The sequence below is a fragment of the Lissotriton vulgaris genome, chromosome 7 (assembly GCF_964263255.1).
Source record: "Lissotriton vulgaris chromosome 7, aLisVul1.2, whole genome shotgun sequence".
In the NCBI taxonomy this organism is placed as follows: Eukaryota; Metazoa; Chordata; class Amphibia; order Caudata; family Salamandridae; genus Lissotriton; species Lissotriton vulgaris.
Genome location: NC_141695.1, coordinates 456,557,455 through 456,571,534, shown reverse-complemented (window position 1 = coordinate 456,571,534; position 14,080 = coordinate 456,557,455). Strand labels below are relative to the sequence as shown.

At 46.2% G+C, this 14,080-nt stretch overlaps 1 protein-coding gene across 1 annotated transcript in view; it reads right to left on the bottom strand.

The window, feature by feature from the left end:
• LOC147701853 (extracellular calcium-sensing receptor-like) overlaps positions 1-230 on the bottom strand; it is a 122,245-nt gene extending 122,015 nt beyond the window's left edge. Inside the window, exon 1 of the mRNA XM_086929376.1 lies at positions 202-230. Within this exon, the coding sequence (XP_086785502.1) occupies positions 202-230 (29 nt within the window). The remainder of the gene's footprint in view (positions 1-201) is intronic.
• Positions 231-14,080: the final 13,850 nt, after the last annotated feature.

The window sequence follows — 14,080 nt, the reverse complement described above, 5'->3', positions numbered from 1 at the left end:
GCCAAGTGCTCTCTTAATGGAATTCCTGACTATCTGAACCTATTGGACTAAGATCCTTTGCTGGGTTCCAGTCCGGTGGCTTTCTTAGAATTATTATGTAAGCTTGAAATGTACATCCAAGTAAATACTTGCACAATCACTGAGCAAAGTGTTCTCGATAGGATATAGAGGAATGGCGTTGTAGCGTTCTAGTTCTTTTACGTCACGTCGACGTGACGTACGGCGGCCATGTTGGCGCCGTATGCGCGCGCAGCCATTAGCGCGCCGACCACGGAACAGAGCAGAGCGCCGGCCGGCGCTCCTCGTATAAATATATATTCTTGTACAAATAAACAAGAACAGTACTTCACCCCTGGCTACGAGTCTTCATTATATAACGTCACAGTGGCGACGAGGGTGGGATAGTCGACCAGACCTACACGAGGAGCACAGAAGGGAGTTGGCACTCCATGAGGCTACCACGAGGCACAGACAGACTCAACCACACGGTCACCTGGCCCACCCAGACACCAGAAAGATCTACCTGGGGCAGCACGGTCAAGGAGACGTCACAGCCAGTCACAACAGGACGCACTGAGGTACAGTGAGACCGAGGAGCGTGGCAGTGCCACAGCGCATCACAGAAGCGGCTTATAGGCCAGAGAGGCAGCGCGAACACAGCACAGTCAAGGACACACGCGCCACTTCCCTACAAACCTACGCCTAAGGGGCGCTGCGCTGGCTACTAAAGAGGAGGAGGTGGGGACTAGCAACAAGAGTCCCCAGAGGAACAGGCACACAGGGAACGAGAACAGCACCCCAGGCAGCCCCCCAGGTAAGACCGCCGACGGGACAGGCACCAAGGAGGTGAAGATGAGTACCCCGGCGGGGTATGCGATTGCACCTGTACAATTCCTGCCGAAGCCCGGAGATCCACTGATGAAGTGGGAGGACTGGAAGGAATATATAGACAATTTCATAGGGGTCCTAGAGGATGAAAATGAAGAAAAGTTCACCCCTCAGAGAAAGAAACGTATCCTGTTACTAAATCTAGGTCCAGAGGGACTCAGAATATACAAGAGCCTAGTACCGAAAAAAAGGGAAGACACAGATGACGACATGTATGCGCATGCTGTGGAGGACCTAGATGAACGTTATCGCCCCACCATCTGCGTTTCAGTGGATAGATATAACTTCCAGCAAAGGAAACAAAAGGCGGGAGAAACCATCGAAGAGTATGTAGCGGCACTGAGAAAACTGGCAGCCACGTGCAAATACGCACTGTGGGAAGATGAATTCATAAAAGACCAGGTGGTCATGCACACCACGAGCGCAAATGTACAAGACAAGCTGTGGGCGAGCGGCGACACCACGCTCAAAGAAGTGTTGGTCATAGTGAAGAGGGCAGAACTCGCAAGGAGATGTGCAAATGCAACCAAGAAGGAGGTGGTCACCCCTACTATGGTGAACAGGATACAGGAAGAGGATCACCGCAAAGACCAAAGAAACAAGCAACCAGGGACAAAAGGAACCAGCAGATGGCAAGGGAAACAGGCGAACAGCGAGAACAGGAAAACGTGCTACAGGTGCGGAAGTTGGTCCCACGAAGCACACAACAGAAGATGTCCGGCATTCCGGGCCAAATGCCTGCACTGCGGCATAGTAGGCCACTACGAGAAGGTATGTCGGAAGAAACAGCAAAAGGGAATGGTGAAATATGTGGACCAAAGCGAAGAAGACCTAGAGGACGTCACGGAGGAAGAAGTGGTCACCGTCTTATGCATATACGACCAAGTGTTGAGCGTGGACGGCAAGAGAACAACCAAACCCGTCCTAGACATGTCCATGGGCGGCATCACCATCACAGTAGTAGCAGACACCGGATCTCCATTTACCATCGTGCAGAGAGCAGTGTGGGAAGTAGAGTTTCAACCCAAGTTGGGCCCTGAACTGGAGAAACTAGACATACGGCCAGTCACCTACAACGGGGATCGCATTCCCATGTTAGGTTTCCGGCACCTGTTGTTTGAGTTCAGAGGCCGATCAGCGTGGTGCAAACTATATGTTGCAGAGAAAGGACCCTCTGTCCTAGGATGGCTAGACCAGGGCGATCTGGGAATAAAACTCGACCCAGGAGGAAAGGAACAAATTCTACTTACCGAACAGGAGGAATGGCCGGACATGAACAAATGGAAGGAGAACTACCCGAAGGTGTTCGGGGGTACAGTAGGAAAGATGGAGAAGTTTCAACATAAGATAGTGCTTAAGGAAGGAGCCATTCCAGTAGCACACAAGGTGAGAAATGTACCCATCGCAGTGAGGGAAGCGGTCCAGACGGAACTCCAAGAACTGGAGAGGAAGGGCATTATAGAACCAATCACATGCGCCGAATGGCCTGCGCCCTTGGTAGTAGTAATGAAACCCAATGGGAAGGTCAGGCTCTGTGTGGACCTGAGAGAACTCAATAAAAACATAGTGGTGGAGAAATTTCCCCTTCCCAGGATAGAGGAGATGCTGGCCAAAACCAGAGGAGTAAAGTGGTACTCCACCATTGACCTTACATCCGCCTACCACCAGATAGCACTGCACCCGGACAGCAAGAGCCTTACGTCTTTCATCACCCCGTTTGGGTGCTACCGTTTCTATCGCATGCCGTTCGGACTAGCCTCGGCGGCAGCAGTCTTTCAGAAGATGATGCACCAACTATTCAGAGACTGTGAGGGCGTCCAGTATTTCCAGGACGACATTCTAGTGATGGGGTGTGATAGGAGGGATCATGACCGGAAACTAGATAGAGTGCTACAAACACTGGAAGTCAAAGGGCTCACGGCAGAATGGTCAAAATGTCGGTTGGGCCTGCAATCAGTGACATACCTAGGCCATGAAATTGGACAACAAGGGGTCACACCAAAGGCTGAGAACGTGAAAGCCATCGCTGAGGCACCGCCCCCCAAGAACAAGGAAGAAGTCAGGTCGTTCTTGGGAATGGCGGAGTACTACAGTAAATTTGTAGTACACTTTGCCTCAAGGACCTACAACATGAGGTTGCTGACCAGAGAGAGCACGGCGTTTCAGTGGACACCAGAAGCCCAAGCAGAGTTTGAAATCATCAAAAAGGAGATCTCGGGAGCAATACCGCTCAAGGGGTACGATCCACAAGGCACCACAGTGCTCACCACCGACGCCAGTGACAAAGGGCTAGGCGCTGTACTTATGCAAGACCGAGGAAGAGGGGACATGGAAACAATCAGCTTCGCATCCAGAGCATTGACGGAGACCGAAAACAAATACAGCGTCATCGAGAAGGAGATGCTAGCGGTAGTGTGGGCCATGACGAGGTTCCGGCAATTCTTGTGGGGTACCCGATTCCTGCTCAAGACTGACCACAAGCCGTTGGTGAAGGTACTAACATCGTGCGGACATGCCAGCGCCACACCCAGGATATCCAAAATGTCCTTAAAGTTGTTAGAATTCAGATACGATGTAGAGTACATCCCCGGAAACAAGAACCGAGTTGCGGACTACTTGAGTAGAGCAGCAGCCATGGAGCCCGGAGAGGAAGACCCAGCAGACAGAGGAGAGATGGTAGCTCTCATAGAAGACCAAGAGAATATAATCAGCCAACAAGAATGGACTGAAGCGTATGAAGAAGATACCGACATCAAGGAGCTGAAGGCGCACATCATACAAGGATGGCCAGAAAAGAGAAAGGTGAAGACGAACCTGAAGCCATTTTATGAAATAAAGGAGGAACTGTCAGTAGGAGACAAGGGCATATTCATCTACAGAGGAGACAAGGCGATTCCCCCAAGGAATCTCATCAACAAGTTGCTGGACTTACTACATGAGGGCCATCTTGGCATAGGAAAGCTCAAGGCCAGATCGAAACAAAATTACTGGTGGCCAGGCATGGACATAAGAGCAGAGAGGCATGTCAGGGAGTGTCCCCAATGCCAAGGAGCCGACAAAACATTGAGACCACTACGTCCAGCTCTTGGAAAGTTCGACAATCTCTCCAACCCATGGGAAGAGTTGTCCATAGACATTTTAGGACCCGTGCTTGATGACCAGAGCACGCAGAGATATGTGTGTGTCCTCATTGACCGTTACTCCAAATGGCCAGAGATAAAGGTGAGCGAATCCATGGACACTGAGAACATCTTAGAGTTTCTATCCGAAACGTTCACTAGGGAAGGAATTCCCAAGTCTATCTTAAGCGACAATGGACCGCAGTTCACGTCGGAAAAGTGGAAACAATTCATGGAGAGAAATGGCATCACCATCAGACACACGGCCATTTACCACCCAGCGGGAAACGGCCTAGTTGAAAGATTTAACAGAGTAGTGATGGGAGCCATACAAGCGGCCATCTCCAGCAATAAAGACTGGAAGAAAGCGCTGGAGAACATGGTGTGGGCCTACAGAATAACCCCCACAAGCACAGGTTACAGCCCGTTTCAAATATTGAGAGGACGGGAACCCTTCACGCATGACAACAGGATCTGGAAGGAGAAGGTGGTAACCAGTGAGTGGTCTCCTGCCGTAGTAAGGGCCAACCTGGAAAGAGCACAAACCATCTACACCAATAACTACAACAAACGGAGGAATGTGAAAGATACTCACTTGGAAAGGGGAGAGTGGGTGAGAGTAAAGCTAGCCGCTCTACAAAGGAAAGGAGACAGCAAGTATAGCAAGCCGATGCAAGTCAAGGAAGTATACGATCGAGCGGCCCTGCTCAGCGACGGCAATGTGTGGTCGCAGGACCGCATGGCCCGGTGCAACAAGATATTGAGATGGGGACGAAGGTACTCGGAAGGTGAAGACATGGATGACGTGAATGTGGAGAGTAGGCCCAGCGGAAGTGAGCAAGGGGATGGAGCAAGTGCAGTGGAGGTGCGAGAAGGTGAAGAAGGGAGCGAGACTCCGGGAGCGGAGATGGACATGCCGGGAGGAAATATGAACAGTGAGGGAGCGGTGAGCGAAGGAATGGAAGATGCGGGAATGCAGTGTCAAGAGAATCGAGAGACCACTGGCAAGGTGACCAGGAGTGGAAGGCAAGTTGTAAGGCCCTCCAGATTTCGAGACTTTGAACTAGACAATGAACTGTAAGTGATCAAACTTGGTATTGGTAAAAGGGGGAGATATGTAGCGTTCTAGTTCTTTTACGTCACATCGACGTGACGTACGGCGGCCATGTTGGCGCCGTATGCGCGCGCAGCCATTAGCGCGCCGACCACGGAACAGAGCAGAGCGCCGGCCGGCGCTCCTCGTATAAATATATATTCTTGTACAAATAAACAAGAACAGTACTTCACCCCTGGCTACGAGTCTTCATTATATAACGTCACAGGCGTTTTGTGGCGATTCATTTTCTGTTTTAACTTTAATGAAGATGATACCATTACTCGTATTTATGGAGATGGGTTAATAAGACTAACATCTTATTTCTTGGCTCATTTGAATATGAGATCTTGATGCCTTGGTAATTATTTGGAATGCGAATAGCCCTCGTTAGTACTCGGTTTGCAAATGGGTTTCTCTTTCTCTTGACATACAAATCAACTAATTTAATATTGTTTTGTGATGTTTTGATTAATATCGACAATTCGGTTTTAATAGGGCACTACATATATGGAAAGTCAAGCACGTTGTAAAACGGCTCACATCATTATGAAAGGTGTAGTCCATTGTTATGGTGGGTGGTGCATGCGACGCGCTGTTTGAATTTTCGCGCCTTTTTCCGTATCAGGGACCTGTTATTTAAAGACCGTAGTTCGGTTTGCTCAACGCGTTCGTGACAGAAATATTGGAGGTCCCGTGGATATGGCTTGAGCATTCTGTGGAAGTTGAGCGCACAAGGGGACGTTGTATGCCATGGAGGAGTTATGTAAATAATTGTTGTTTCGGGAGGCAGTCTGATTGCTTTATCTAGTTTGAACTTAATAGGTGATTGGTCTCATATTTTTTTATAAAGCGATTGATGAGGGGTTTGAAATCTTTACGTTAGTCTCTTTGTGAACATTTTGAAGGATTATTACTATCGGAGCAAATGGTCGTTAATCTCCTTAGAAATATGATTTGTGATTTTTATTGAAAGTGAATTCATGTTATGAGAGGCGCCGGATGTGTGCCGATATGCATAAGAGGGTTTGTTTGATGACCATGATAGAAATAGAGGTATTTCACCTAACGTACGGGTATCTAACGAAAGTCCAAGACTTTTTTTAATTATTAGTCTCAAGAATGATTGGCATCGAGTAACTTTGCGATAGCAATGTATAGATGCCCGTACCAGAACCGAAGGATTTTTGTTCTTCTTTTTATCCTAGTGAGCAAGTTGTTCTACATAAATAAATAAATCCGAATCTTGGAAATACGGAAAGTCCACATTTTGATGGCTGGCTGATAAAGAACAGTGAAATAAAGTCCTCCCCGATAAATACTTTTTGTCGCACTATCCTGGTTCGTATTTTTATAATGACCTCGTTTTGAAAATGTTGCCATCTCTTGTTATTCATCTTACCATAGGACATCCCTTTGAGTGTCACCAACATGTGTCTTTGTTTAAAACACATCGTCTTTGCTGGGCATGGGTCTCTGAAGAGAAAAACATGAGCTCATGGTGTACTAGAGTAAATTTGCCTTCAAGGGATTTGTTCAAACTATATTTTGTTTAGTTAAGATTATTTCTGAAAAGGATCAATCACTTATCCTTAAAATGAATCCATCAACAATTTTGTAATTCAGCACGAGCAATGCATCAACATATAACATGTAAACATGAAGACAAAAACACAAGGTGTATACGAAAAAAATGATTTTATCAAATAGCTTAATCAAGAAAATCAGCTACATATACAGATCAATAAGCAAATAAAATTAGGGCTGTAGGTACACATATAAGTAAATTACAGAGTGACACAACAGAACCTAAATAAGACACCTATCCCAAATCACATTGAACAACCTAGACTTCGGGCGGAGTAACCTCAAAGCACGTCTCGTCTGTACGGACCAACAACTTTTGTTGGTCCGTACAGACGAGACTGGCTTTGAGGTTACTCCGCCCGAAGTCTAGGTGATGCAGGATCAATTACTGCTCCATTGACCATCGACTCCGATCGATATTTATCCAAATTTGATATCTTGAAACCACAATTGCATACATACAGGATTTTTCTGCTTCTATTGCATTTACTTGAATATCGATGAGGAACAACCCGTCGACAGCCTGAATTATCAAGTACAGTTTCCTAATCAATAACGTATAGAATCGCTAAATCATTTTGACGAACAGCTATCTACGGGATGCAGTCATTCCTGTGAAACAGATTACAATCTCTTTACAGACCATAATTCAATAACAGTCCTGAGGATGGTTTCAGCAAACTAACGTCAGAGAAACCGAAACGTCGACTTTACACCTTATCCCTTTCTTTTGTTTTGTTCAATGTGATTTGGGATAGGTGTCTTATTTAGGTTCTGTTGTGTCACTCTGTAATTTACTTATATGTGTACCTACAGCCCTAATTTTATTTGCTTATTGATCTGTATATGTAGCTGATTTTCTTGATTAAGCTATTTGATAAAATCATTTTTTTCGTATACACCTTGTGTTTTTGTCTTCATGTTTACATGTTATATGTTGATGCATTGCTCGTGCTGAATTACAAAATTGTTGATGGATTCATTTTAAGGATAAGTGATTGATCCTTTTCAGAAATAATCTTAACTAAACAAAATATAGTTTGAACAAATCCCTTGAAGGCAAATTTACCCTTTCAACTACATTACCCAAGCCCTCAAGGGTATTCCTGGTCGCTCACTCCTTCTAAAACTCATGGTGTACTAGGCATTACCAGAAGTAATTTCTCTGGGTAAGGGCGTTTTAGTTTGCCTCGCATAACATGTACTGGAAGTCTCCTTTTGCCTGTGTATTTATGCCTATATAAATTACTCTTTATACAGATAGAACGTCGTCATCCTAAAAAAACGGACAAGAGCCTTTACTCGGAAGTGAAAGGATTGGCTGGTGGCTACAGGCCCTCAATTTGTTCTTGTCCATTTTTTGTAATTACCTACGTAGAGATGGTCATGAACACATTAGTAGACCTTAAAGGGCATACTTAGCTGAATTAGGTAGTAGGGTCTGTCACATTTGTTTATTTGTTTATTTGGGTGTAAGTGACTTATGCTAATATTGAAGGGTCTTTCAGGTACTATTATATTTCACATTGGTGTTTAGACTGTGTTGTTTTTTTCTCTTTTTTTAATGTTGGAATCTATGACCTCGATACCCCATTGGTGAGTAGTGGGAGTGAGAGAATCTGGTGGTATGGGTTCTACTGTCTGTTTGTTTTGTTAATCAATAAATGAAATGATAAGTTATGGGCTCAAAACAGTGATGTTTTTAGATCCCCTGGGTGCTGGGAGAACTATGTGGGTATCTGGAAAGGTCCTGATGAAGGTGGTTTAACTATTCTTCATACAACACCGAAAAGCGCGTCAACCCTATGTTCAGTCCCATTTTTTGAACTTAAGTTTCAATCTGGTCATGGAGATTTTTTGATCATTCACAATCTTCCCCTTGTTCAGATGCAGTTTGTATGGAGTCTGTGTGAGTTTGAATGTGTCTGAATGCTTTTGTGAAATTAATGTATTTATATGTTATCACCAGAGGGTGTCTTTCTTTCTTTTTTGCTAAGCAAATTTATATATGTAAATATGTGTTATATGCATTTGATGTAATTGTAGGATTGATCTAGCTTTCAGTGATGTATACACTCTCGGAAAAAGTTTTAAAAAAAGAATTAAAAAAAGAATGAAAACAGAATTTTATGAAATATATAAAGAAATGAAATAATAAAAGAAAGAGAAATACATTTCTAATGTTAAGTGTCACTGTTGTGATTTATTGTATTATTGAGCCTAGTAGCGATTGAGTCCTGAGTATAATAGTTAGATAGGCCACGAGGGAGTGTCCTGAGTGACTTTACAACAAGGCCTCTTTCTGCTCCTCTGTTAGTTCTTTGTGCACATGTCTTGCTTCTTTCTGCACTTTTCTTCGTCTTTCTGGATTTCTGTTGCCTCTTTCTGCATTTCTCTTGCTTCTTTGTGCGCCTTACTTCGTATTTCTGGACCTGTCCTACCTCTGTAGGCATAGTTAGAAATTAGCATTTAAAAAACCTTCGAAATTCAATGAAAAAAACACAGGTTTCAGGGACGTATAGTTAGAAATTAGCATTTAAAAAACCTTAGAAATTCAATAAAAAACCACAGGTTTCAAGGATGTTATAGTTAGTTGGACATTTCACTCATACAAAACCAGAGAAATGTGGCCGTTATAGTTAGTTAAGATAACTATACCTTGTGCTCCCGCAATGCACTGCTGATGACGTCACATATTATATCATTCATGGCGTGGTCAGTAACATCACTGATGACATCTCAAATGACATCACTGATGACATCATACACATCATTCGACACCGCCACCTTCCCCGAGAGCTGGAAGCACGCCGAACTCAGCGCTCTACTCAAGAAACCTACAGCAGACCCCACTGAACTCAAGAATTATCGCCCCATCTCTCTACTCCCGTTTCCAGCCAAAGTCATCAAGAAGACCGTCAACAAACAGCTGGCCGCCTTCCTCGAGACGAATGGATCCCTCGACCCATCGCAGTCCGGATTCCGTGCCAACCACAGCACCGAGACCGCCCTCATCGCCGCCACCGACGACATCCGAGCCCTGATGGACAACGGAGAAACAGCGGCCCTCATCCTCCTAGACCTCTCCGCGGCTTTCGACACGGTCTGCCACCGCACCCTAGTGCAGCGCCTCAGCAACGTCGGAATCCAGGAGAAGGCACTGGAATGGATCGTCTCCTTCCTCGACGGAAGAACACAGAGAGTCCGCCTACCACCGTACAAGTCAGAGGCCACCGAAGTCATCTGCGTTGTCCCTCAAGGATCCTCGCTGAGCCCTACTCTCTTCAACGTCTACATGAGCCCCCTCGCGGCCATCGCACGCCAACACAACCTCAACATAATCTCCTACGCCGACGACACCCAGCTGATCCTCTCCCTGACCAACGACCCCGCCGCCGCCAGAGCCAACCTGCACGAAGGGATGAAAGAGGTAGCCGAGTGGATGACGACGAGCCGCCTGAAACTGAACTCAGACAAGACGGAGGTCCTCATCCTGGGCTCCTCGCCCTCCGCCTGGGACGACTCCTGGTGGCCCCCCGCCCTGGGCACCGCACCCAAACCGACGAACCACGTACGCAACCTGGGCTTCATCCTGGACTTCTCCCTCTCCATGACCAGGCAAGTCAACGCCGTCTCCTCGTCATGCTTCAACATCCTGCGCATGCTTCGGAAGATCTTCTGGTGGATCCCCACGGAGACCAGGAAGACCGTCACCCAGGCCCTCGTCACCAGCCGACTGGACTACGGCTACGCACTCTACGCCGGAACCACCGCCAAGATCCAGAAGAGACTCCAGCGCATCCAGAACGCCTCAGCCAGACTCATCCTCGACATCCCACGGAACAGCCACATCTCCGGACACCTGAGAGACCTGCACTGGCTCCCCGTCAACAAAAGAATCACCTTCCGGCTCCTCACCCACGCACACAAAGCCCTACACGATCAAGGCCCGAGCTACCTCAACAACCGAATCAACTTCTACGCTCCCAAACGCCACCTCTGATCTGCCAGCCACGCCCTCGCCGCCGTCCCACGCATCCGTAGAGCCACTACAGGAGGAAGGTCCTTCTCCTACCTGGCCGCCAAGACCTGGAACTCCCTCCCGGCCGACCTGCGCCTGACCCAAGACCACCTCTCCTTCAGGAAGAAGCTCAAGACCTGGCTGTTCGAGCAGTAACGGCACCCCCCCCCCCCCCAAGTGCCTCGAGACCCTACGGGTAGGTAGTGCGCTCTATAAATGTCTTTGATTGATTGATTGATTGATTGATGATAATCTGATGCACCTCTTCATACCCTAATGTAACCTTTGATACATTCATTCTAAAATGCAGACTACCTGTCATGGTTAGGCGGAGGAGGTGAACAGAGTAGGTGCACATCACGCTGTATGATAGATGGGGCAGGAACTACATCTCCCATAACACCTAGAAAAAGAACTGCGTAGGCACCTGCCTCGTCTACATAAGCCCAGCCCTCACTATGCTCAGGCTTGTTCACCTTCATGAAAGGATTGCAAGCTGTAGCATTGAGTGTTCTTGGCTCCCTGGAGATTACCTGGTTTATCGCTGCAGAATACAGATTATTGCATTCACGGCGAAGGCACAGACGGTGCAGAATTCTTCCATTCCTGCTCAGCGCCTCCTACGCTGCAGCGGGTCCATTTCAAAAACCAGAGTCAGCTCCAACGGTGGGGCTCACTCCGTCAGCTGGACGCTAAAGCTGTGTGCATACGGCTTTCCCTCGGAGTGTTTCCAGCTCGCTCTTAGACGCAAGAGTCCTTCAATTACCTTTATGCTCAGGAGTTGTTCGTGGACACACTCGGAAAGAAAGGGGGCATTACGCGCTAAGGAAGCGCTTCTGTTTGTGTTGTTGATTCAGTGCCAGTTTTCCCCGCAAGGCAGAAACGCGGGAGTACCGTCTAGCTAACTTTAGTTTTTTTTGTTGCTAAAACTTTCTAAAGGAAGAAGGCACACAGGCTAGAGGCACCCTGGAATTATTGTTATATTTGATAGTACCTGCACCCGCTCCAGGAGGATAGAGAATACCCGGAGAAGAGACCATAGGATTATTAAGCAGGAAAATGGCCAGAAGGAGAAGATACTATTCCTATGAGAGGACTATCTACAACAAGATAAGTACCTCGTACTGGTAATATTCAGGACTGTTTTTGTACTAGTTTTATTTTTATTTTCTTTATTTTTCTCTTTTGTGCTGTTTTACGTTGGGAGATGTACAGTGGCATAATATGTAAGTACAAATGCACATAGGGGTACAAAGGGGGTGGTTACTAAGAGAAGAGTGTTCTCATATGTGTATTGAGTCTTCACTTGCAGGGCTCTCTGGGTGGAGTGTAGGAGAGTGAGAAACACCACATCCGATGACATCCCTTATTTGAGCCTAGCCGCTGCAACTTTATTGTATCTTTTATCCCATTTTCCCTTTCCCCGATTGTGGTGTTATTCGTGTACTGTTTACCTTGATACTCATGGGTATCACCATTTAGGGGAAGGGATTAAATAGCGTCTGATTTTTCCCTCTGTATCTGGCTATAAGGTTAGTGGTAACCTATCTCTGTATGACAGAGTGGCAAGCCCACGGTTAAATATGGCCTGAACAATGGACACCAACACTGTGCTTACATCAGTGCTGGAAACATTGACAGCCTTAAGAATGGAGGTAGATGCCTTCAGGGGTGAGAACCTTGAATTACGTAATGAAATGAGCACCATGAGATGTGAAGATTTCTGGGTTGTCTCGCTCTAGTCCATTGACACAAGGGGGCTCATTATATTAAATAATGGACACTACCTCCTCCCACTTCACATGACACAGCTGCAGGGCAATCGACACAGGATGGGGGAGGTGGTGCAGGTCCTTCCACCATTCAGGTCATCCAACCCGCACAGCTACCTTTACCTTCCCCTGAATGATTCTTTGGTGACCCAAAGAAATTGAGTATATTCTTAGGGCAGTGTAAGTTGCCCTTTATGTGCAAATCTGCAGTGTTCCCAAATGACCAGACCAAAACAGACTTCATCATGTCTTATGTTGGGGGTAATGCAGCCAGTCGGTCTTTTCCCCTTATCAAAAGAGACAACCCTGCCTTGAGTAATTTCGATTCTTTTTGTGATTAAATGCGCAAGCTATTTGATAGGAATGCACACTTACTCTCCTTAGACATGGAATTAATTACTCTCAAACAAGGAAATCAGGACCAATTGTCCTACATCACCACATTTATCAGACTCATATCAGAAACAGATTGACCAATGGAGAAAAGAACTACTCTGTATAACCAAGGGTTGCGAAGTGAATTAAAGGACGTCCTGGCACAAGTCGTGCACATGCCTACCACCTGTGATGAACTCATCGATCTCACTGTGTAATTAGACCATAGATTACAAGAAAGGAGAGGAGACAAACATCGCATCAAAACCAGATACATACCCCTCCGTTCTAGATCAGCAACCTTTGGACTAGCTCCAGCAGCTGACGGGACAGAACCTATGCAGATTAGTGGCATAAGAGGACCACTAAACCAAAAGGAAAGAGATCGAAGGAGGAAGCAACACCTACGCATGTATTGTGGAAAACCGGGACACTTTATCAAGGATTGTAAGGCAAACACCAGAACAACGAATAGAGATTTCAAAGGGGTTCAGAAAGTGCCAGCAGTGTATTACCTGTCTGAGACTTCGGAAAACTAGAATGCCCAAACAAGTCTAAGACCCCTTGTTTGAGGCCACGGGAGGAAAGGGTCTGTCCTGCAGTGGTTAATACAGTCCAAAACGCTGTGGCACATATGAATGGATGCATTACCTTGGATATACCTGGTTCCAGATTGGTGTTAATACATACTTTATTAGACTCAGGAGCTACAGGCAACTTTATTGATCAAAGCTACGCACAGGAAATAGGCATGCCTTGCGTAAAGAAGAAAATTCCAGAATTGGTAAAAGCCGTAGACGGCACAGAACTGATGTCAGGTCCAGTGAGATATCATACTTGGCAAATACAAATGCAGGAGGGCCTGAATCATTGTGAGTTCATTCAATTCGACTTAATAGACGCCCCCCATTTCACGCTCATATTGGGCATGCCTTGACTCACACTCCATGATCCCTATGTACAATGGTCGGCACGCACAGTCATGTTGAATTCTTCATGTTGTAAGGAACACTGTCCTCCTTACAGAATACAAGAACCTCCTAAAAGGGAGAATCCTGTGGAGTTACTAGCCAACAGATACGTCACACAAAGTGTGGGATGTATCACCACACTACTCAAAGAATATCAGATGAACCATACCATGTTCAGTGAACAAGAAGCTAGTAAATTGCAGCCACATAGAGCGTACAATTGCGTAATTGAGCTAGAACCAGGAGCTATTATC